General features: G+C 39.5%; 2 protein-coding genes across 5 annotated transcripts in view; one reads left to right on the top strand and one right to left on the bottom strand.

The window, feature by feature from the left end:
• ska2 (spindle and kinetochore associated complex subunit 2) overlaps nt 1-572 on the bottom strand; it is a 36,189-nt gene extending 35,617 nt beyond the window's left edge. Inside the window, exon 1 of the mRNA XM_073053160.1 lies at nt 475-572. Within this exon, the coding sequence (XP_072909261.1) occupies nt 475-507 (33 nt within the window). The 5' untranslated portion in view covers nt 508-572. The remainder of the gene's footprint in view (nt 1-474) is intronic.
• Nucleotides 10-24,886, top strand: prr11 (proline rich 11). 4 transcript variants are annotated; one of them, XM_073053155.1, is made up of 11 exons: nt 10-234; nt 2,836-2,989; nt 6,058-6,211; nt 8,087-8,218; nt 14,215-14,448; nt 15,917-16,015; nt 16,108-16,206; nt 17,103-17,209; nt 17,888-17,950; nt 20,176-20,269; nt 22,805-24,886. In XM_073053155.1, the coding sequence occupies exons 2-11, from the start codon at nt 2,838-2,840 to the stop codon at nt 22,877-22,879; spliced, it is 1,209 nt and encodes a 402-aa protein (XP_072909256.1). In that variant the 5' UTR covers nt 10-234; nt 2,836-2,837; the 3' UTR covers nt 22,880-24,886. The 4 variants fall into 4 exon arrangements, with proteins under 4 accessions (XP_072909256.1, XP_072909259.1, XP_072909257.1 ...); XM_073053158.1 differs by having other exon boundaries at nt 20,162-20,269; XM_073053156.1 differs by lacking the exon at nt 10-234 and adding an exon at nt 254-965.
• The last annotated feature ends 887 nt before the right edge of the window (nt 24,887-25,773 follow it).

Below are 25,773 nucleotides of genomic sequence, written 5' to 3'. Positions count from 1 at the left end.
GTTGAAGATAGAAAAAAAAGGGGAGGGGCACCCAAGGCGAAATGAAAACAGGCGCGACGACACCGGAATGCTTCGGCCCTCCCACGGGTTTACCCAGATGATCGCCACTATCTTATAAACCAACCCCCCCCCCCCCCACAGACTCGGAACTCGGGATCCTGAGGCAATCCCCGGGGTAGGAGGGGGGGCGAAGAGAAAAAAAAAAGAGAGGACTCGAATTTGCTGTTACCACAAGTAAGAAATCGCAATCCCGCCATTTTCGCACCCAATTACCCGGATGCAAATCAGGATCGAGCTTTCAAACAAATTAAACTTTTTGCCGAAAAAATACACCTATCGCGCGCGCGCAGAAATTTTTTAAAGTTTTTTCCCCGTGACCGCGAGGCTTTAATCTACCCATTGCAATGTTTTTCTTTTAATTAAAACTGGTTTCCAAATTTAAATATTTTTTTTAAATTTAAAAATCCCTCTTACCATCGCTGCCAGCTTGTTGACCGCGGTCTCCATATTGAATAGTTTACATTCCGAAGGCGAACCGATAAAGGCCTTTTAAGTAGATGTAACGTGGCTTGTGATTGGACAGTTGCTGCACAAAATCTGTCTTCTTATTGGGGATAGCAGAAACACCCTTTCTGATTGGATTAGCTTTTGGATTTTGTTGCATGCCGATAGGATGACTGGCTCATTTATACTGTCATTTCATTGGATATTCATAATACGCACCGCACGCGATTGGATCAGAAAGATAATTTTGGATTGGCTTGAAGTGGCATTCGGCTCCGGACCTTGTGCTTTCCTATTGGTTGAGTTAAGTCGAACGACGATAAGAAACCCGAGGCAGTTGGTCGAGAATAGCTTCTAAACGTGGCTCATGAAAGGCAGGTGTTTATTGGGTAATGAATGAGCGTTTTAATTTTAAACTGCTGCCGCTCTTCATGTCACGTTAGTGAACTCGTTTGTTTGAGGTGAGTATTGTGGAAGTCTTTACTCTGTTTTTTTCCCCCGTATCGATTCTAAGTTTGGAGTCTGTTAATTATTCGTAGTGTTGTGTGTTGTCAATGATTCATAGTCCAAAGCAGTTGTTTTCAGCCTAAGATGCACTCACTGTACTGGTAATTTTAAATCAACGGTTCTTATTGGTGATGTGTTTCCGTGACCTCGCCCCTCACTATCTTCTATCCCTACAAAACCACTAGGATTTCTGTGTTCTCAAATTCTGCTGACTTCTTTCCTACTTTGCAGGAAGTGAGTAGGATATAAAAAGTTTTCAACTGACGAAGTGTACTTGGTTAAGTTTAAAAGCTTTTATCTGGCAAGTAGATAGGCCATTCTCTTACAGCAGGCTTAATTTTATGGACCATAAAGCAAACGAATTAACTGCATACAACTAATTAGAGCTCAACTGGTTTACTGTGAAAAGTCTTAGCAACAACTTTAAGCATTGCTTAGTTATAGAAAGGATGTAATTAAATTGAAAAGGGGTGTTAAAAGGATTCCAATGACAGGAGGGCCTGAGTTGCAGGGTAAAACTGTATAAACAGATGGCTGAGGGGTAACTTTAGAGGTATGTAAAATGATGAAAGCATAGGTAAGATCAATGGTCGCAGTCTTTTCTCACCCTGGGTAGAGGAGTCTTGTACCAGAGGATTCATTCCTCTCTATCCCTTATCTTTCCAACCCACCTACCTGGCTTGTCCTAGCTATCTGTTGCCTTTTTATTCTGACATTTTCCCCTTCCTTTTAAGTCCTGATGAAGGGTTTAGTTGCTGAATGTCAACTGTTTATTCATTTCTATAGATGCTGCCTGACCCGCTGAGTTCTTCCAGTTGTTTTGGATATCCAGCATCTGCATACCACCTTGTGTTTAGAACATTAGAGAACTGGGTTTAAAGTGAGGGAGGAATAATTTAAAAGGGACATTTGTAGCAAGTTTTTGACCCACATAGTGTTGTGTATCTGGAATAAGCTGTTAGAGGTGGGTGCAATTACAAATTTTAACAGTCATTTGGACAAATATATTGAACAGTGGTTTTTGATAGATTCTAGAGATCATGGTCTTCAGGGGCTTTGCTGTTGCTTGTATGGTGGGTGACGGGGTGTCGGATGCTTTCTAATCGAGCAAGGGGGAGGGTTGCTGCTTCAGCGTGGGAGGAGGGTTTTGAGGTTCTACATTTTTCTGTCAATCTTTGGGGGTTTTGTTTCATGGATATCTGTGAAGAGTAACAGTTTCAGTTAGTATACTATCTACAGCTTCTGATATTAAGAATATGAATTAAATTCAGCAAATGGGACTGGTTCAGGTAAGCAACTTGGTAGATGCAGATGAGCTGCAACGAACATTTTGTGCTGGTTAACTCTCTCCCTAAGATTTTGTTAGTGAGACAGCTAGGAGGAGTTTGCATGTAGCGCAGAATCATATAAATTAATCTCTAGTTATAGTTAATACTATGCTTTGGGAATCTGTTTCTTAAGCAGAGCATAACTTGGATGATTGGTAAATCTGCCTGCAGACTTTGTTGAGATTATTGGCCACAGTGCCTTAAAGAAGGTATACTACAGGCATGATGTGCAACAGGAGACTGGCAGGTTGCAACTGATACATCTGTTAACCTAATTCAGATCACCACCTTGAAGAGACAAGATGGATTGGTGCTGTGACAGAACTGAAACTATGATGCATGAGAAAAGTGATTTTACAAAATTAAATTCTGTACTAATTCTTGATCAACAGCACTTGTGTCCGATGGACTGCTGTAGAGCCTTGAGGGGTTAGGACAATATTTTGAATTTGGGTCTAAATGCAGGATCTATTGACATTACAAATTTCTCCCACAGTTATGTTTAAACTGAACTGGCGTCGCAGAAAGCGGAAGACCATGAGAAAATGGCAAGTGATAGGAAGGGCACAGAGAAAAAATAAGCGACACCTGCTAGAAAAGTACAAGGGAGGTGTCTGCAAGCCACAGCCAGCCACTTGCCAAGCAACCGAGTAAGTGACTCTTTGGATGGCCATGTTTCAAGTTGAGACTGGATTATGTGAAAGTATAGTGGAAGGCAGTTAATCGGGACACACTGGGACCAGTACATTTTGGTTCAATTAAGTGGCTGCCCATATTAGCTTAAGTTTCATGGAAATGGTTTATTTAAAAAAAAGTATAAAAAGACAAAAATAGTAACAAATTATGTATAAATGAAATGCAGACCAAATTAAACTTTACCAATTTTATTATAGTACTATAAAACTGTATTAGTTCCTAATAATTTTCGACAGTGTATGCAATGAACAAAATCAGTGCAGACTCCTAGTACAGTATTGAGCAACAATGCGCTGGAGGAACTCAGCAGGTCGGGCATGTCACATACCCTGTGACGGGTTACAGAACCAGCAGAAATGAAAAACACATTGGAGTCTGGTATTGCTATTAACTAATAGTGCTTATTAGTAACTACACAATACAGTACTATGAATGCAGTTATATCAAACAGATTAGTAATTTTATTCACCCACACACACGTGTGGAAATAGGAACAAAACTAGGCTCTTTCAAACCTAGGGGTGGATGGATATAGTCTTACGATGATGAAGAGAGTTCAGTTCAATTTGAGGTAGTTGGTTGAGCAGCGTTGGAGAGAGAGGTGAGCTGATGCTATCAATCTTCCCGTTGCCTTCTGAAATCGCCATTGTCCTCCGAAACTCTGTTTAAGTCACCGACTGTGACCATAACATGTATAACCGTTCTTCAGTGATGGAATTATCACTCAGGCGAGGGTGGACACACAAATAATTCCCCACCAGTCGCACCTTTTCACACTGCGAGAGCCACTGATCGATTTCCCTGAATCGATCCTTCAAAAACCCCAACTTCCTGTGGGTGCAACAAAGCTCGTCCAGTGTCCAAAATTGTGTGTCTGTCTGTGTATCAGTGGACACCAGCTGTCCGTTAACCTGCTCCGTCCTCCTCTCTCTGCAAGAACTTTACAAGCAGGCAAGTGTCCTTGTGGAAAGGTAAACAACTTGTAGAGAAACCATAACATCAATCTTTCAAGCAGTCTCTGTCTCTCTCTCTTTCTCACTGCGTTGGATACCTCCTTCTCCCTCTTTGTAACAGCTCAAATAGTGTCCAAAAGCCAGTCTCGTTCTCCCGATGTTTTAAAGTGATTGTTCACAGAAAATATGAACCCTAGGGGTACATAACAGGCAGCATCTGTGGAAACGAGCAGTCAACGTTTCCACGGATGCTGCCCGCCTGTTGAGTTCCTCAACATTATTGCTTTGACCCCAGCATCTGCAGTGTACTTTGTGTTTAGTACAGTATTGAACTGCCTTCAAGCAATGCTATCAACAAGTGCATCTTGCAAATCTTCATTTTCATTGTAACATTCAAAATGATTGTCAACAGATGCCTTAATTCTTCATAGTTCCTAAGTTGTAGTAGTAAAATCATTTCATTTTCGCTCCCTGCTGTTTCTGGCATCTCCAAACCCGTATACTTAAAACCACCACTGTGTGGAGAAAAAAAAGTTCAGAATTTTCTTGCTGCTTATTTCTCATGAAATGTCTGTGACAAAAAAATCACTTTTTTTTGAAAGTATAAACACACACAGCAGATGCTAGTTAAAAACTGTTCACTCTAAGCACAGTGTTGCATCTAGCAGTCACACAGTGCACACAACTGACACTAGTTGGAATCTGTTCGGCAAGTCTCCTGTCCCGACTAAGTGACGGTGTCCCAAATAAAGAAAGGGAATCCTGGCTATTTTCTCAATTTGTTCTTCAAGAATTGACCCAAATATGAGGCTGTCCCAATTAACTGATAGCTCATAGCTCAATTAACTGGAATCCACTGTTTTACTGTAAATGAACACTATTTTCCCCATTGCTTTTGACACACCCAGTAACAAATATTGTTTGAAAAAGTTATTAGAGTATTACAGATGCCCTTTATTTCAAACAGCTTTATAGAACAGCTTTTGCTGGTCTTTGTCCCTCTAATAAGAAAATGAACCTGGGGTATTAATAATGGAAAACAGATGGTAGCTGAATACCAGTATGCTGCATGCAATTAGGAAAGCTAACAGTTGGTTATCATTTATTAACGGGGCACTGAACACAAAACGATGGAGCTTGAATTTCAGATACACAGGGTATTTGTTAGATTGCATCAGAAGTACTGTAAACAGTATTAGCCTCCTAATTTGAGTAAAAATTTATTTAGAGATACAGTGTGGGACAAGCGCTCACAACTCAACAAGGTGCACTGCCCAGCAACCCACTGATTTATCACTAGCCTAATCGCAGGATAATTTACAATGACCAATTAAGTGGTATCTCTTTGGATTGTGGGAGGAAAGTGAAGCACCTGGAGGAAACCCATGCGCGCACAGGAAGAATGTGCAAACTCCTTACAAATAATGCTGGCATTGAACTCAAACTCTAACGCCCCCAGCTGTAATAGTGTCATGCTAACTGCTACACTACTGTGGCACCCTATGGATGTTAATACATTGGAAAACAGTTCAGAGAAGGCTACAAGAAAGGCTAGGTTTCTTATAAACAATGATATAAGATGTAACTTGAATCATATGATCACTTAGTGGCTGTGGAGAGGATGTTTCCTCCTGAGAGAATCTAGAAGTAAGGGTTTTAAAAAATAATAAAAAATTAAAAAAAATCATTCCAGTTAAGATGCATGCAATTAAATTTTTTTTCCCCTCAGAGATCATGACTCTTCCCTTCAAACAACAGAATAAGCAGAGTCATAGATGAGCAGCAAAGGAGTGAAAGGTTACCATTCTGTCCTGTTTCAGGCTTCTTATTGCAGATGAATAATGCATTTTTATGTTGTATTGCTTCATTGTGTGTTTTAGACATCCCAAAGCTGTGAAAGATGCACTATTCATTTGTCCCAATTTAATGAAATTATTTGGACTATACTGGGTTTTGCATGACTTTCCTGCTACCATTTGACTTTGTTACTTAACATTTGACATTAGTTCCGCTCTCTAACTTTTATGTTACATATAGTTCACTTACATTTATTTTTATTTTAAATCCAGGAAGGAGGACGTGGTCGCATCGAACAGCAATTCCTTCCTGCATGATTCAGTTCCTGTTGGGCTCATTTCTTTAGCAAATGTGAAGAATCTGTTGAATCCTCTTAAGACTGTGGTTTATTCCATGTATTCATGGTGGCTTAAGAACGTTAGGCAGGTATAAGTTCAAATCAAACCTACTCCAATTCAAACTGTAGAAATACTGCTCTCTGCTAATTAATTGAATGGTCATTTTCAATCCTACAAGTTTAATGTGTCCATTAAGTCTCCATTTTGTAACTTTTTGTTGCTGTATATTATATTTTGGTAAATAACATAAATTGAAATTTTAAGTGCCCTCCAGTATATTATGACTTGGCTAATGTAAATCCAACATTTGGTTGTTTGATCGTGGAGGGAGTGATTCCCAACCAGTGGTTCCCAACCTTTTCTATGCCCCACACCCCTCGGAAATGATTGATTAATGTTCGCACCCCCTACAAAAGTAATATCACATTTGAAGATGAAGAAGTCTAATTTCTAATTATCGAACCACATACAATTCTGCGGGTGAACAAATTGAACTTAAAAAAAAAAAAAAGCTTTTAACTCAGTGCATAAAATGCAAATATAAATTGAGCAATTAGATTCTAATTTATTCAGAAAAAATTGTAAACAGTAAATTGATGAGACTCTTCAACTCTGAGGTGTAACTCCCAGGTAACACTGATGAGAATCCTCAACGCTGACTCGGGCAGCGGGAGACTGGAGTGAGTTTACGTCTCTCGACTCGGGCAGCAGGAGACTGGAGTGTGCTTGAGACAAACATTACTACCACTTCTCAAGGTACACTGGCAGCTGGCTGAGTGATGACTTGTGACTTGTCACTCAAGCACACAAGCCACTGTTTGTCGCACCCCCTGAAATTCCATCTCGCACCCCAGGTTGGGAACCCCTGCTCTAATCCTTCTGTAAAATGTTCAAAAGCCCTGCACCCTGATCTTTTTCCATTCTACCATAGGAAATGGCTTGACCCCTGACTTAATCCAGGCCTTTTATAATTTTATAAAACATCAATTATTTCTCCTGTGTTCCAAAAGAAAATACATTTAGCTTATCTAAGCCTTCCTCAGAGCTAAAATATCACAATTCTGGCAACATCTTCGTAAATGTACTCTGCACCTTCTCTGGTAAAGTTGGCTCTTTTTCTATAATGTGACCAGAATATTTTTATGGATCCAAAATGGATTCCAGATAGTGTAGCACGCTGTTTTATTTACTCTAGCATGCCCTTCCTGCTCTTGGGTTCTATGCTGTGGCTACTAAAGGAAAATAAGATGATTAACATTGATATCTTTTCAGGATCTGTGGATATATGCTGCAAGGTTTCTGTTACCACACCCCCTTTTTTTTTATGGAGGTTGTTTGTGATTCTTCACAATATCAAAAGCACAACTGTAATGTGTTTATATTTTTTTCCTCTGCACAAAGAGGTATATTTGTGTTTTTTTTTCCTCTCCACTTTTGAGAGACATAATGTCACTAGAATGAGAAGTATTGATCCAAAATTGTCACATCAAAATTTTTAATTATCGATATCTACCACAAAAATTTTGGGATAAGAACATTTGTTACGACTTGTGTTAAATCAAAAAAAAAGACCCAGTAAAACAGGTCTCATAATTGTAGTCCCTAATTTATGAATTTTATACCTGAGGGGTTGCTAGAACCTGCCACTAAGTCAGTTTTAAAGCCACTTTCCCACTTTCTGTTTGATCCCATGGCTTCTCTCCTTTCCTGCCCTACCACGAGGAACCTTGTAACAAGTCTTGCTAAAATCTATCAAAACGTATGATATCTTGTCTTTTATTATCTTCTATGTAATTTCATTACCCAACTATTACTTTTAAATGAGCCTGGTCAGTACTATCTGAAGTAGAACTTTTTTGATCCAAGCTTATCTGCATGTGACCTTTGGTAGATGAGGCAGAGGGATAGAATTAGGAAATGACAGTCTGATCTATATTTTGATTAATTTCCTTTGCATTTACAGGGATTGGAATTAATCAAAGATACTCTATATCCTTCACGTGTTTACCTGCAGGAGCTGAATGCACTTCGGCAACATATTGAGTCACTTGAGATCAAACTAACACGAATGCAAGAAACCTTTGAGCATCATCAGGTTATCATTCTCTTGCCATTATTATATTCATTAGCTTAATATTGGGATTCCTCTGAAAGAAAAGCTTTGAAAGTGCTACTAAAATTTCTATAGCTTTAATAAATCATTTGTACTAAATTATTTGATGTAAACATGGCGAGCTGTAAGATTAGTATTTTCCTTAAACTAATTGCTCCTTACTGGTAAAGTGAAACAAGAGAGAATCATTTTAATTAAACAATGTCAATATCTATGGAAAGAGAAACTGTTGTAACATTTTGGTCAAAGATCCTTCATTAGAGGGAGAGGAAACTAGTTTTAAGTTGCACAATGGAGGGTGAGATGGATAGGACAAAAAAAGGCTTCTAGCTCCACAGGAAGGATTACCAAAGTGATGAGTTGTTAACGGAGCCATTTGGTTGATACGTTATTGATAAGTGGACAACATGGTAGTGAAGCAGCTAATGACACTGCCAATGACCACTGATGAGGGGGCCAGTTCCTGCCGCTGCTTGTAAAGAGTGAAGTGCTCCACTTTCTTCCCATGTTCCAATGACGTCAAACATCAGAGGTGCAGAGGGACTTGGGAGTCCTCGTGCAAGATGCCCAGAAGATTAATTCACAGGTTGAGTCTGTGGTGAAGAAGGCAAATGCAATGTTGGCATTTATTTCAAGGGAAATGGAATATAAAAACAAGGAGTTAATGCTGAAGCTTTATAAGACACTAGTCAGGCCGCTTTTGTAATTTATTTTTTTTATTGAAGTTCATCATCAAGCAAACATTTCCATAAGATGTGTTTCAGACATTGTACCTATATATCATATAATCATATATATCACAAATCTCCACAAAGTATTTATCTGAGGTACACACTTGTAGAAAAGAGTGGAGAGAAAAAACAAGAAAAAGGGAAGAACTATGTACAAGCAGGGAGTGATCTTTTGTTTTTACAACAGATTCATTGATTTGTGAGAATAAAGTCAGGTCTATGAGGCATTATTTAGTTAAACCATTTTTCCCAGTATGAATCAAATTGTTCCAAATTGGATAACATTCTCTTACGTTTGATTGGATTTAATAGCCCATTGACATTAAAAGAAATGAATTTTACCTTGTCCTTGGCCATCTGTATTTATCTGTCAATGTACCATTGAAATTAGAATAAAACTTAATCGATCTACTCCCTGAACAAATGAGAACCAAGAAACACAGATAATAACAAAAATGGCAACGAACGTGTGAGTCCAAGGCTGAGGTCACTAGTAGATGACCCTGCGTTGAGCTAGAGGAAATGTCTAGCTGTGGGGGATAACCACAGCTTTATAAAGAATAAAGAATAACAACTAAGTAATATAAAATCCACATTATAAAAAGTATTTCTCGAGATAGGTATACCATCGTGTACTTTTGCTTTCATTTAGCTTCTCAACATTTTTAAAGTTAGCTAAACCTTATGGCTCTTCTGAAGGGGGTGAGGACCGTCTTTGGGGAAACTCCCGGTCTCTTCCTGATATATTTCTCTCGGCTTCCTCCCGTCTCCTGCCTTTTCGATTCTTGCACTATTTCCCAAGCGGAGCGGGACAGTTCCTCAGTCAGGCTTTCCCTCATTTTGGTGACACTGACGGGCCTTTATGTCTGTTGTCATTCTGGCCTTCATGTCTGTAGTCCACCGTCTGGTACAACTGCGTCCCGTTGTCATAAAACACTCGAAGTTTAGCAGGGTACGGAGTTTGAAATCTAATCTTATTTTGCTTTAGTACTTGCTTTACTTCAGAGTATTCTTTGTGTTTCTGCAGGACTGCGGGGGGGTAATCTTGGTCAAAATATATTAATTTATTGTCAAAAAACACTCTCTTCTTACCCCAGGCCCTTTGTAGAATCTGCGTCTTGGTGCTGTACTGAAGGAATTTAATTATTATAGAGCGTGACTTTCTGTCCTGGGTAGGTTTCGGAACCAGCGCGCGGTGTGTCCTCTCGATTTCCAGCTTCATAACCGAGGGAATATCCAGTGCGTCCTGCAGTAGCTTTTCAACAAACTCCGTCATAGATGAGCCCTCCGCTCCTTGGGGAACGTTGTGGATTTTTGATATTTTTCCGCCGTGATCTTCCCTCCAGGTCAAGCAGTTTACCTTCTTAGTGATGTAATATTTTTATTGTCTTACTCAGTATCCGTTCCACGTTTTGAACGCGATCTTCCACCTTCTCAATGCGAGTCTCTGCCAGTGCTATTTTTTGATTAACGCTGGCGAGCTCTGCCTTAATATCCTGGAGCTGCTGCTTTATTTCTTTCTGGGCCTCCATTATTTCTTTAAGGATTTCAAAGATATTCACCGCTTCGCCTGAAAGAGGCACAGCAGCCGCCTCGCTAGCACGCAGTCGGGTCGGAGAGCCGCTCGCTGCACTCCTCTCGGACACAGGCTCAGCAGTGTCACTTTTTTTAAATTTTCGTTCCTTTTCCCCATTCTTGCCTCTCTTTTCAGTTCAAATATTTTTTGAAAAATATTATATTTGATGGAATAACGGGGCTTAATATGCATTTTTCCGGAGGAGCTTGTGACTTAAGCTGCCATTCTCGACGATCGTCAGGCCACTTTTGGAGTGTTGTTAACAGTTTGGGGGCCCTTATCCCAGAAAGGATGTGTTGACATTGGAGAAAGTCCAGAGTGGGTTCACAAGGATGATTCCAGAAATGAAGAGGTTAACATATGAGGAGCGTTTTGCAGCTTTGGGCCTGTAATCACTGGAATTTAGAAGAATGCAGGGGGATCTCATTGAAAACTACCAAATGTTGAAAAGACTAGATCAGGTGGATGTGGACAGGATATTTCTTCTGGTGGGGGGGTGTCCAAAACTAGAGGCACAGCCTCAAAGCTGAGGGATGACCTTTTTGAACAGAAGTAAGGAGAAACTTTCTTAGCGAAAGACTGGTGAATCTGTGGAATGTTCTGCCACAGATTGGGATGGAGGCCAAGTCCGTGGTATTTTCATAGTGGAAGTTGATAGATTCCTGATTGGCCAGGGCATCAAAGGATATGATGAGAAGGTTTGGGGTTGAATGGGATCTGGGGTCAGCCATGAGGAAATGATGGAGCAGAATCGATGGGTGGAATGACCTGATTCTGCTCTTCTGGACATGCAGGTTAGGGTTAGTAAATGGTGGAATGCTATGTTGGTGCTGCAAGCTTACTGAGCTTAGGATTGCCCAGGATTTGACACAACAACACATTTCACTGAATGTTTCGATGTACGTTTGACAAATAAAGCTTATACGTTAATTTTTTAAAAAGATAAACTAAGCTAATATTGTAGAGTGGAGCTAATATTGTGTTGGCGCGTGGCCTAGTGGGCAAGGCATCAGACTAGTAACCTGAAGGTCACTGGTTCGAGCCTCAGCTGAGGCAGCGTGTTTGTGTCCTTGAGCAAGGCACTTAACAACACATCGCTCTGCGATGTCACCGGTGCCAAGCTGCATGGGTCCTAGTGCCCTTCCCTTGGACAACATCGGTGGCATAGAGAGGGAAAGGCCTGCAACTTGGGCAACTGCCGGTCTCCCATACAACCCTGCCCAGGCCTGCGCCCTGGAAACTCCAGGCGCAGATCCATGGTCTCTCAAGACCGACGGATGCCACCACCATTGCAGAGTGGTAACCTACAACTGAACCATCCAGTATCAGAACTGTTATTTGCAGTTGTTATATTTGATATTAAACGTGGAGGATGGAAGAAAATGTACTGTTTCTTGAGCCTCTTTATAGTAATACAAAGAAGCCACAGGCAGGCTAGATTAGGAGGTGGGTGGGGAATGAAAGCAATGAGCAACCGGCCTTTTGGATTGAACGTGAGCCTTTCACAAAGCAGTCACCTCGTCTGTGATTAGTGATTTAGCCAAAAACACTCTTGGAGCAGAGATTGCATTGGGGGAGTTAGTGTATATTACTACCTCATTTGAAAGGGTTATCTGCTGTCCTGTATGGTGGGAAGGGAAGAGGTAAAAGGAGAGTGTGGTGCCTCTATAGCTGCATGAGAAAGTGAGTGCTTGGTAGACAAATTAGATTACGTGGTCTCAGAGGGAATGGTCCCTTTTGAAATGCTGAAATGAGTGGGAAGTGGAAGATATTTCTGGTGGTGGAATTTCATTGAAAGTACCAGACATTGACCTGTTGAATGTAGATGTTGGTAGGATGGAAACTGAGAACCAGGGAAATGTTTCCTACTTCTGCCAGTGCGTGGAGTGAGAATGAAGATGCCGAAAACAAGTCAAGGACTCTGTCCATCAAGGTAGAAGAGAAGTGGACAGTTCAAGATGAGAAATTACATCTTTGCAACTATTTGATTAAATATAATTTTATCTCAAAATAGTCAAGTGAGTGTTCATTTAAGGAAATAAAAGTTGCTGTGATTAAAATTCCATGGTTCATTAAGTCCACAGTTTGCCTTGGTTGGGCAATAATGTGAACATTTTTAAATGTTTTCTAGAAATGTTCTGGGAATTTAGGTTAATGCTTCATTCTGAATGGGAGCAACATTTGTGTATTTCTTCAGGGAAAAATAGAAATTAAGCCAAGTTAATTTTTACTGACCTAAATTTAGGTTCAAACCTCTGGGAATTTAAAATGTATGAATCTGCTAATTAATAGCAGATAATAAAAGCCAGCCAATGGTGGGAACTTTAATTTGGCATGCAAAAGCAGCAGATATTTGTTCTTGGGTCGTATTTGTATAAATAGACTTTAAGGTTGCTTGAAATATTATTTAATAAATCTTGTTCTGGAGAAAGCGATGAGAGGAATTTATTCCCTGACAAAAAAGAAATTTGAAAGAATTCTATTAGATTAAAAATTTGAAAAAGTGCAAGGTTAGAATCTGACATGCGATCTGGGAGATGTGTACGGTATCCCAAGACTCATTCATTCTTTACCAGTGATTTCTTGAATGACCCGGCACCTAGTGGAATTAATGGAGGCTTTGAATGAGCTGAAATTGTGCATTGAGGTTGCATCATTTATTCAGCAACACATGATAAATAGCAGCAAGAATCCTTGGCCTTTAAGTGAATCATCTGTTTTATTTGTTCATAAGTGTAAGATGAAGTCTCCATAAGAAGACTACATGAGGTTTTGGATGTCAGGGCTCCAAGGAAATGGTGCAGAAGGATGCTCTTAGCAACTAGCAACTTTTTTGTGAGATTTTAAAATCTGAATATTTGAAGGTGAAAATTAATTTGTGTTGGAGGGATGAATCCTCAAATTGGACAAAGTTGTTGCCCATGGCTAAATTTGCTCATGTCCCGTCCCATACATAGACTTGAACCAATTTCATTTGGTATTGGCTCGTTTAGATAAATCTTTTATGAGAACTGATCAGTCTTTGATGTTAATTTGTGTGGGATGTGGGTGGCACAAGCAAAGCGAACATTTATTCCCAATATTTATAGGGAAAAGTGCTAAAGGCAGGCACTGGTAGTTCCATGTACAACATTCTCTTGTCATCGTACATGATGGTTTGAGTTCAGGAATATGTAAATTGTAGCCGCCACAGTAGCATAGCACTTGGCGTAACACTTTACAGCACCAGTGATCACAAAAGCAAGATTCAATTCTCACTCCTGTCAATATATTCTTCCCATGACAGCACAGGTTTCCTCTGGACGTTCTGGTTTCCTGCCACTTTCCATTGACATATACATCAGAGTTATTAAGTTGTAACTATGCTATGTTTACGCCAGGAGCTTGGTGACATTGATGAGCAGCCCCCAACACGATACTCGAGCTGTGTTAGTCATTGACACAAACACAGCATTTCACTGTATGTTTTGATGTATCTGTGACAAAGTTAATCTCTCTAATGGATGAATTTATTGAATCATATGGCACAGAATTTTCTTTTGTACTTCTGTGTTAATGTGAACACTAATTGCTAGTTTTAAATGTCTTAAACGTGAGATTTTGCAGGTGCTGGACAAAATGTTGCTTTAAATGCTGTCTGCTGTTTCTGAATTCTGTCCTGTAATTTGTAGGACCCCAATACTGCAAAAGCAGCTGAAGTATGTTGCTGCCGGAAGCATGCAGACTCTGTACCAGGTCTTAATAAAATTCCAGTATGGCCAGTGCAGCCAATTGTAAGTCGTGCCCTGCTGAAGTTACCAGATGAGGCTCCTCCACCTCCCCCACCTCCACTACCTCCAGCTTTCCTGCTTGCAGAGAAACCTCTGCAGATTAAACGGAAAAGCAAAACTGAAAATCCTCAGCAGGTAAGTGTGCACTGACCTGTTCAGTTTTAAAGTTAATTGAGTTACGTGAACGTTTTGAAAGGAAAGCATTTTTATAATTAAGGTAGCATCTGAATGAATTTTGCTTGCAGTGGCATAGTCACTCCACTAGTAGCGCTGCAGTCTCACAGTTGTACTGTGAGTCCTGGGTTTGACTCTGACCTCTGCTGTCCGCAGTGTTTCTGCCTGGGGTCCATCCAAGTGCTTTGGTTTCTTCCCACATCCCAAAAGACCAAGTTGATAAGTCAATTGGCCACTGAAAACTGCTGTTAGTGTGGTGAGTGGTAGTATCTGGGGAGAGTTGAGAGTAATTAAAAATGTGGGATTAGTGTAAATGATTACTTGATGATCAGTATAGACTCAGTGGGCCGAAGGGCCTACATGCATACTGCATGACTCTGTTCCTAATGTTTTGAAACAATTCCACAGTATTAGTAAATTTAGTAAATGCATAATCATTTGTTGACTCCAAGTGAAATATTAAATTTCAGGAACATGATGAACTTGTACTGAAATTGTGCATGTAGTATGATGAAGCAGATGAAATACAATCCCTACTGACAGTGAGTGAAATTTCTATGATTGACATACCAGTGTCCACCTCTGAGACTGATCCCCTTTAGGTCTTCAGTTTCGTAAATGAAAAGGTGAGCCCCAAATGATATACTGTGTTTGGGATGAGTTCCAATATATCTACAAATTATCCCTTGCTGTAGTTAGAAGAACACTATCTGGCAGCGTTCACCCAGGTTCAAACATATTCTGTTCCCAATCAAAGTTTGATCAAATTTGATCATAATCGTGAGTGAACAGGGGAAACAAGAAAAATGGGAGAAATTGGCCATGTATTCTTGTACCAATTCTGTGCAGCAGAGTTTAGTAATAAATAAAGCAGTAGAGAAGAGTCAGCATTTGGAATATTGTGAAACCAAACGGGAGCTGAGATGAACTGTAGTTTGTGTTGTTTTCTTCAGCTGCAGCATTAGTATAGGTGGCTTTTAAAGGGAAGCTTATATTTAAAGGACAGCTTCTTGCCCTCTGCCATCTGATTTCTGAATGGTGCATTAATACTACCTCAATATTTTCTCTCTTTTTGCACTACGTTTCATATTATCATAAATTAAAGTAATATTTCTGTGTATTGCACAGTACTGCTGCCGCAAAACCACAAATTTTGTGTTGTGTGTGTCAATGATAATAAACCTGATTCTGATTTACTTTTTCTTTCACTTCTACTTGTTGGATATATTCCAATTGGGATTCTACCGTTTTCCCTGACTATTAATAAACTTTAATAAAGTTTTGGCTTGCATATTGTCCAAAACCACCTAACAGACTAACAAATGTCTCATTTTTCAAAGTTTCATTTGCAGAGGTATTTCTTTGGGGTGCACTCATTGGAGTCTTTTTTTAAATATTGTTATTGCATTTGCAATCTTTATCCATTCAGACAACCCATGAGGAGATTCGTAAATCACTATCCATAACTACGAAAGATTTGCTTCAAGTAAAACTGAAGAGCACTGCAGACAGATCTGAAGTAACGAAGGTCAGTCACTGTTGGTCATATCAAGCTAGTGGTTGGTTTATCATTATAATTTGTTGTAGGATTGATCCTGTGATTTTTCTTTTCCTCTCCAGTTAGATACCAAGAAGAAGGACGGACCTGCATTTGTTACAGTAAAAGATCTGCTTCATGTGAAGCTGAGAAAGACTCAGAACAAGGTAGAAAAGACGAAGGTGAGCATAATTCTAATAAGATTTTCTTAAACTGTCAATCTAACACCTAAATGTACTGGTTCATTATTCTGTATAATCATTCCTGTAGCTCAGGGGGTCCCCTTCTTCTTTTATGTTGTGGATCCCTGCCTTTAACCTAGGGGTCCATGGACCCTGGGTTGGAAACCCCTGTTGTAGATGTGGTGAACTACATATACCTGTCTGGACACGCCCCCCCCCCCCCCCCCGCTGACTGCTCCTGTGGCTCCTCCCACAGACCCCGGTATAAAGGCGATTGGAGGCACTGCTCCTCCCTCAGTCTCCAGGATGTTGTGTGATGGTCTCTTGCTGCTGAGTGCTCTCTTCCAGCTAATAAAAGCCTATCTCGCCTCACGTCTCCAAGAGTTATTGATGGTGCATCGGTAGATGCACTACTTGTTTCAAACCAGCACACTTTTGAGCTTAAATAATTTTTAAATCCACAAATGTGAACAAGTGCTGTTCAGATTTATCTCTGGTAGTCATGTTTTGAAAATAGCAATGTTTACCTGATTGTCACCAGGAAATCCAATAGTGAAGTTTCCCAAAAGAGCAGTGAGAGTGTGGATCTTGCTGAATGGTAAGTGTTTCAAGAGATTGAGAGGAGTCAGGTGAAGCAATTAGAGGGTTGTGCTGACAGATTTATGCAAAGATTGACAGAAGAGGCTCCAGTGGGATGTACATGCTGACATTGAGTTGGCCTAAGTATCTTGCTTTTGTATTTATTTCTAACAGGAACTCAAGATATTTTTTAATATACTTGCAGTTAGAGTATATAGCTTTACTAACCATGAGTACACCAGGTGACAAAGTTGAGTAAAGATTTTAAGCCTTTCCTTTTTGTCTGAAGTGCTATGAATCACATACTTTGTTTACAGACAGATACACCAGGAAAAAAAAGGTCTCCTTTGGTCACACTCTCTGATCGACAAGGCTTTAATTTTCAGGGAAAAGCTGATCAACTACAGAAACCAACAAAAATGATGTAAGTCAGACATCCTTCCAGACAACACTCAGTACCTGAATGTTTTGCAGAGCAATTTTTATTGTATGTAGCAGTTTAATAATTTTAAGCACAAAGGTATTTTAAGTGGATGAGGAAATGCATCTTAAACTTGAATTATAATCTGTAACTGCAAATGTCAATATGCTGAATATAATTAAGGAAACAGTTGAAAGTAAACTCATTCAAGGACCCAGGACTTGAATGTTTTACAAACATTTAAAGTCTGGTCATTGTTGTAATGTGATGTTAGGATCCCAAAAAAGAACAAGGTGATTGTGACTATCTAATCTGTTTTGGTTAAGAGGTGGATGGCAGGCCTGATACCAGTACCAATTCCTTTTTTTTCTTTCAGTGGAGATCACAGATGGAGTAGCATCCAAAAGACCACATGTTGAATTGCAACTTTGTCTCAGACAATTCTTTCTAGCCCTTTATTAGCTAATCAGAAATATTCTCAAAAATGCATATCACTTCAAGTTTTGAAGATGTCAGTAGATCTGAATAGAACACCATAGGTGTTGAAAGCTTTTCTAAAGAATTAAGGCGTTTAACCTAACCTTTCACTTTGTTTGAACTGTTTCAATGTTTAAAGTAAATAAGACACACTTAAACAAACTGCAGTGCAAGTCTTGATTTTTTTTTAAATTTTTACTTAAGGATCACTCCACATCGACCTGTTTTGGATCTTCGGCAGCGTCTAAAGAAAGTAAATATAGAAAGGTAATAGCTAGTGTTTAAACATTAATCCTTGCTTAAGTTGCATTGATAATGTTATGAAGTTATATTAGTCATGTGCGCGTGACAAAAATGTGCTGATATTTGGCCTGGAGATCAACATTGCCTCTACTTTGGGAGAAGTTTGTGTAGATTTGGCATGTCACCAAAGCTTTGACAAATTTCTATAGATGCACAGTAGAAAATATCCTAACTGGTATAGAAACACTAATAGCCAACAATGGAAAAGACTACAGAAAGTGGTGGATTTAGCCAGAGGTGGCTCAGTCTATCACAAGCAAAGCTTCGCCACCATTGAGCACATTTACATGAAGCACTGCCTCAGGAAAGCAGCATTTATCCTCCAAGATCCCCATCATCCAAGTGTGCTGTCTTGTAGCTACTACCATCAGGCAGCAGGTACAGAAGCCTTAGGTCCCACACCACATGACAGCCATCAGGCTCCCAAAGTCACATAGATAACTTCACTCACCTCAACTCAGAACTGATTCTACAGCCTATCGACTCACTTTCGAGGACTCTTTACAACTCGTATGCTCAGTTTTTTTTTGCACATTGGTTGTTTGTCGTTTTTGTAAATTCTGTTGTATTTATTTTCTTGTAAATGCTTGTATGAAAATAATTCTCAAGGCAGTGCATGGCACACAATGTGCATGCCTCGCTTAAAGAACAAACTCAAAAATCACATTCCCAGCCATGGTTTTTCTTCAAATCAATTTAATGTTTTGAAGTTACAAAATGCAACAGATAATGTCACTGTGAATTTTACTTTGAACTTTGATGTAACTACAGGTGTAAGACAAAGGATATGTGTTGGTGGCAAGTAACTTCTCTCCCAATTTCCCAACTCTTTCCACCATCTGCAGGGCAGAAGTCAATAATGAGATTATTCACCACTTGCCATTGTGCAACAGTTCGGTGAGGATAGACGTAGCTCATGATCCATGATTCTGTTTTGAATTCTAGATAGCAATGGTCAGTTGGTTCTTGCATCTCAAACATTTCTTTCTCTTTGGTTACCTTCAGTATATCTCACTCAAAGAATAGTGCCTTCTTTTTAAATACAATTCCATAACTACCTGTGATACTTCCAGTCATTCTTGGAAACGCACTTTGTCAACCTGCAAGGCTGCTGGTAAACATCGGAATGAAATCTAGCCCTGCTTATCTTCCTAAATTCCACACATACTTTATAACTGAAGAGTGGCATTGGGAGGGGGCGTGGGGTGCTCAATCTGTCTGTTATGAGGAGAAACTTGATTTCTTTTTCTCATTCTTTCCAATCTGTAGCCCTTTTTCCATTCAGCTTTGAATCTAGCAAAGGTGATGGGGGTGGCGGGGGGGGCAACATTAGGTTTATTTGTTTCTCATACATTGAAATGCTTTGTTTTGTGTCAGTGACCAACACAGTCCATGGTTGTGCTGAGGACAGCTTGCAAGTGTTGTCATGCTTCTAGTGCCAACATAGCATATCTAAAACTTACTAACCCTAACTCTAATGTCTTTGGAGTCCAGGAAGAAACCAACATGATCACTGGGAGAACATATAAACTCCTTACAGCAGGAAGAATTGAATCCCAATTGTTTTTTTTTAACAACTGGCATTGTAAGGTGTTGCGCTAACCAATATGTACCATACTGCCCACAGTATCCCTATGCGTGTTTGGATCCTTGTACATTGTTCCCAGCTGAATACGAGAAGCAGTAGGAGCAGGCCATAAGGTTCTTTAAGACTATCCTGCCATTTAATATCAATCCAATGGTCTCAATCCAAAATGTTGACCATCTATTTCCTTGCAAAGATGCTGCCAGACCCAGAGTTCTTCCACTCCCATGACAAGTTGATCTACGTATCAAGCCACCTTCGTGTCCAATATGTTTGAAGGAGATTTTGCATTCTTTAATTTCATCCTTCAACACATTATTGTGCTACTTGCTGCTCCTCCCAAACATCAGTGAAATGTTAGCAGATGAAAATTAGAGAGGGAATGTGATTTAAATAATTGATACCCACAGCATTTTTCCAGTTGAAAAACACAACTTCTGAGCAAGATGCATCATTTTACAAAGAATTAAAATTGCTTTTCAGGACTATGGATTACTTGAAATCTTGTGTAAAATGATATACCTTGCTAATGAAGAATAGATCCTTGCGTATTTTGAGTTGTTGAATGCTATGATCACTCGCCCTAAAAGGTGTTTGATTTTAGGAGCCCAGGTGGAACACCTCTCTACAAGGAAAACAAAGATACTGCGACGGGATTGACGCCAGTTATGACCCAAGCACTAAGACGGAAATTTGAGGTTGGTTGCTTTTAATGCTGTTCATCATTTTGTCAATGTGGCATTTAATAAATGTTGTCCTCAAAATATCCAAATTGTTTCCTTTTATGACCGTGTCTTGAGGGCATTGACCCTTTGCTGAAGTGTGGTCTGTGGTTGCCCTCTAATGATTGCCAATGGTCTCCAGTTGCCAGGATTTCCTCGTGGTCTCCGCCTGTCAGGAAATCCCCATCAAAACATCCACATCAGTTCCACACTAAGTGGTCACTTTTAGATACAGGGGTGTATGTTCCTGGTCTTCTGTTGCTGTAGCACATCCACTTCAAGGTTTGGCGTGTTGTGCATTCAGAGATGCTCTTCTGCACACCATTGCTGTAGTGCATACTTATTTGAGTTACTGTTGTCTTCCTGTCATCTTGAACAAGTCTGGTTATTAGCTGACCTCTCATTAACAAGGTGTTTTTGCCCACAGAACCGGCAGTCCTTGGATTTTTTTTTGTTTTAGATTTTGCACCATTCTCTGTAAACTCGAGAGACTTGTGTGTGAAAATCCCAGATCAGTTTTGGAGATACTCAAACCACCCTGTCAGGCACCAACAATCAATCCACAGTCAAAGTCACTTTCGATCATATTTCTTCCCCATTCTGATGTTGGTCTGAACAACAACTGAATCTCTTGACCATGTCTGCATTGTACATTGTTACTGCCATATGATTGGCTGATTAGATATTTGCATTAATGAGCAAGTGTACTGAACAGTGACCACTGAGTATATGTCCTTTTGATTAATAACTGGCTTATCCAACTTGTATATCAAAGGGTTAAAGACTAACTCAGCAGTCTTGGTTCAACTCTTGTGTGTGCATCATCTGCGCTTATCCTAAATTTGCTGTTTTCCTTTGAACATAAACAAGTTTAAGCAAATTGTATCTCCTTGCTCAGTTTGTTTCAAAGGTAAAGTTGGCACTTCCTGCACCACTCTTGGGCAGATTCTTGACTGTACTCTTTACGAACTCCTGCATGGCTTGTGGGAGTCAGAATAGGGTTTATCATCACTGATATAAGCCTTTGCACTAGGGCAGTTCCACTCTCGGTTTCAAAAATCTTGGTCCAAAGGTACGAAAAATTGTCACGACTGGAGACTTCCTCGGCTGCAGTGGATAGCCATGATGTCTTCTGTGCCTTGTCGTGCCCTTTGCTTTCCACAAAGTGTTGCAGCACTGCCTTCTTAGCCATTGGATCTTGTAGTTGATCTCATCCACCTGATCTACTGGAACTGGCTTCACATGCTGGAGTAGGCATCTCCCTTTCTCACTGAGGACGGAGGTTCCCGGCTACCGTCACCTGGTTTAGCCTGTCTGTCAAAGCAGTGCACTGGGGTGAGGCCACCGTTGCTTGCAAACGGCTACATGGAGCCACAGGTGAGAGCTGGAGACCAAAGGTGGATGAGATGCCCCTGAACGGGGCATGGCAACCCCACCACCAGAGGTGCTACCCCTCTCTGGACACCCCATACGCCCCACAATAAAAAGAATCATTCATTGTTGATTCTGACACAACGTGCCCATGAGCATCCAGTCATCCTGATGAGAGAGTGGAGAGCTGCCACTGGACTTCTGAATGGTCCGTGAACACTAGCTCATTTTTGTAATTTGTAGTAATTTTGCCCTTGCACTGTAGCACTGCTACAAAACAAAGTTCATTTCATATAAGTCAGTGATAATATTCATTTAAAAACTATCTCAAAGTTTAATTTCTTTCTTGCAATTTTCATTTATTTGGTATCACATTGGAAAGTATATTTGTAATGCAGCACGAGTACTCGTTTATGCAGAAAAATAAATTTGTACTTTTAGCTTCTGCAAAGTAACATGTATTTAAACCACAAATTTCCCAACCCCCAATTGTATTCCCAACTAAAAAGGAAACCATGCAATTTTAGTCAGTTGGCCCTGTGGAGAGGATGGAAAATTCTCTGATTGGTCTCCAACTTGTTCTGTTTCCACTACTGAGTTTCTTCAGACATTTTTCTCAGGTATTGCCTGTCAAAAAATCTTAATGTTACAAAAGATTTCATATTGAAAGCTGAAACTGTAACAGAACATTTTTAAACCATAATCCAGTGCTTAATTACTTACCTCCCCTGACATGAATTCATGCAAAATTACTGTTTCTTGCAATGAGGGAAGCACTTATGGGACACGGAGGGTTGTTATGAAAACTCTGACTACTGAAACCTCTTTGATTTGTGAATATACCCCTCTTGCTTGTTAAAGATGAACTCTTAACCTCTCAATCCACCCCATGGTAGCCCTTGCACTTGGTCTGTAACTATAACACTACATTATGCGTTTGGTTAGTGCTTCTCCTTGTTCTACCTGAATGAGCTTGTTTTGAAATGATCTTTACGGGTGGCTTTCAGAACTCTTTTTTTCCCCACTGAATCGCAGTACATGTGACAATAATGAATACCAATAACTATTCAATGTTTTTGTTCAATCAACACTCTGGAGTCAGAAATTATTTCAATTAACACACTTTGGGTTCTGTTTCAGATGGCTCATCCAAAAAGTCCTCCTGGGGGCTGCTCCTCTCCAAACACCAGCTTCGATGAGCAAAGTGCTTGCTAATTTTTACTTAAATTCTGTTGTTATTATTAAATTTACTTAAATTTTATGTAAATTCTGTTTTGTTTATGAAAATGTGTATTTAACAATGTTGAGATGAATGGATTCCAGCTGTGCCTTGTCAATTATGAAGCATGTAAAGGTTTCACTCTCTGTATATATAAATGTGTATTTTATGTTGTAGAGCAAATGGCTTCTAGCCTGTGGAAATCATTATATCCAATTGGTCACCTGGCCGCCTGTGGTGTATGGCATGATCTCCAGTTGTTCACTGATAACATGGTGTGCACTACTCCAGAGTTCAAGCTGGGACAGAGCCTGTTTATTCTCAAAAGCAACAGTTAAATTACTTAATTGTTCTCGGGGGGGGGGGGGGGGAATAACTCTTTTTGGATTAAACTTATGTTTATACATCTGCCATAAATTTCATGGTCTATGCCATCTTCATAGTTTGGCATTGACTTTCTAAACTTTGGATTTTAAGAGTATAACTAATACTTGCATGTTCATTTATTCAATGTTAGTTTTAATTCTAATTCCCCTGCATCTTTTAAAATATAGGGTCCCAAAGGAAATATTATTTAGGGATGGTTTAAAACAAAACGCGATGATCCGAGAGCAACTTTCCACTTGTAGCCTTTCTCCTTGAAATCTGATACATCCTTGCTATTGAGGGTGTTTGGTATTAATGATCCTGAGTTATGGAATCTGTCTCGTCTCAATTATAAACAACACAACCAAAGTAAAATCTTTAAGCCACAGAACTTCAACATTGCCAATTTTGTACACTTAAACTGGGAGGGTGTTAAAATTAGCACCTTTTGGTAATTAGTGGGGATAAAGTAATCAGATCTTAGATTTTCATTGATACTAGATGTGTGCAAACAATAACAGTGGTAAGTTCTTGTATTAACACAAGATGGTAATTTTATTTTTTCATTTGGAAATGTGTTGTTGCACGTATGAGCTCAATTTCTCATTTTAACTCCTCTTCAGATGTCCAGGATGCATTTTTACACTTGCTAATGAAAGCAGACATACTCCAAGTATCCAGTATCAGAAGCTGGAAAATTCAATAAAAGTTTAATTATTTCTTCCACTCAGTTTCTGCATTGATGAATTTCCCTATTAGCTTGCTCCTGTTTTTATGTAATTCTTTGTGGCTGTGAGTAAGTGAGATGATTTAGTGTATTCCACAGTGATGATTATTCACAAGCTTCAGTTAAAAAGGGTCCAAAAAGTGCACTGGTTACTTAATTAGAGATGAACAACAATTTAATGAAGTTGCCACCAAAATGAATTTGAGAAAAGCTATTAGACTGCAATAACAAACTGACACTTCAGTTGTTTCGAAGTACTGTGTGATCTTGTTCACTTTGTGGGAACTCCTACGAAATTGACAAGACAGAGAGAACCAGTAAATCAAAAAGCTTTGCCATTTAACTGTTTTTCATTTGTAGGAAAAAGAATTGTCTCAAATGCTGTTGATAGAGAATTTGTAATTTCCTATTTCTCACTCCTCTTTGAGATTTAACTGCAGTGAAGGAAAAAAGCCAGCTAGCTTTGTTTAAAATATTTTATCTACAGTGAAAAAAGTTGTTGAATGTCAGATTTCTGCTCACACTGTACCATTCTGTCAGTGGTTGAGAGCAGCCCTGTGCAACTTAGATGTGGAAGTAATAGTGTATGATGTACATCCCAGCCAGAGATCAATTTGATTCCAAATTGAAGCAAAATGCTATAGAATTTTAATGTATATAATAGAGCATTTTGGACATAATTGTCTTGAATCTGTTACAAAAGTGGTGCTTAAAATTTCTTCATTTAAAGGTTACACATTTTTATGTAGCTTGTACAAAGAAAAAAACAAACACATCATGCCAGTATTGAACATTGCACTATTCCCAGTGGGTGGAATGTCAATTTTAAATGTTTTTAGATAAATCTATATTGACTACTTTTTATCATTTATCTATGTAATAAAATGGGCCTTCAGCCTATATTCCAGTGTATTGTATGCTTTGTGTATATTTAATAAAATGTACACTATCATTCCTTTCTCAGTCCGATGCTGAGATAAATTGCTGATGTCCTGACCAAAGAAAAATGCAATCATGAATGCTAATTGACAATTTGTTGAGCTTGATATTTCTGGGATCATAACTGTTCTTGAACTCTGGTGTGAGTCCTGAGTCTCTTCTACCTTCTACCAGATGGCAGCAGCGAGAAAAGAGTATGGGCTGGCTTGTGGGGATCTCTGATGAAGGACGCTGCTTTCCTACGACAGCGTTTCATGTAGATGTGCTCAATGATTGGGAGGTCTTTACCCATTCACTACTTTTTGTTGGATTTTCCATTCATGGGCATTGGGATGACCATGCCAGGCTGTATATATATACTCTTTACCATACATCTACAGAAGTTTGTCAAAGTTTTAGATGCCATGCCAAATTTTTGCATTCCCCTCGTGCTGCCATTCTTTTGTCATTATCACACTTCCATGCTGGGCCCAGAACAGGTACTCTGAAATGATAACACCAACGATTCTGAAGGTGTTGACCCTTCCCACCACTGATCCTCCAATGAGGACTGGCTCATGGACCTCTGCTTTCCTCCTGAAATCAACAATTACCTCTTTGGTCTTGCTGTCATGGTGGCACTACTCAGCTAGATTTTCAATCTTCCTCATATACACTTCTTCTGTAACTTCAAAACGTTAAAACTGATTCGAAGGAAGACTCGGGAGTGCAGAATCTCAGTCTAGCTTCACGTTTACTTTAAGCGAGGCACAAATGTATCAAGGTAGCATGATGATGTACACAATTCATGAATTTATACATAACCTGTAATGAATTATTGAAACTAAAATGGTTAATCAAACAATATATTTACATGAT

This window comes from Hemitrygon akajei, chromosome 8, assembly GCF_048418815.1.
Source record: "Hemitrygon akajei chromosome 8, sHemAka1.3, whole genome shotgun sequence".
Lineage (NCBI taxonomy): Eukaryota > Metazoa > Chordata > Chondrichthyes > Myliobatiformes > Dasyatidae > Hemitrygon > Hemitrygon akajei.
Note: the sequence above shows the minus strand (reverse complement) of the source record. Positions and strands in the feature narration are given on the sequence as shown.

What these genes read in the sequence shown, in the direction of transcription:
- prr11 (XM_073053155.1), top strand. Translation starts at nt 2,838, where the DNA reads ATGTTTAAACTGAACTGGCGTCGCAGAAAGCGGAAGACCATGAGAAAA. An exon ending in AAACTGAAAATCCTCAGCAG is followed by an intron (nt 14,449 to 15,916) that starts GTAAGTGTGCAC and finishes TTATCCATTCAG; the next exon opens with ACAACCCATGAGGAGATTCG. An exon ending in AAGAAAGTAAATATAGAAAG is followed by an intron (nt 17,951 to 20,175) that starts GTAATAGCTAGT and finishes GTTTGATTTTAG; the next exon opens with GAGCCCAGGTGGAACACCTC.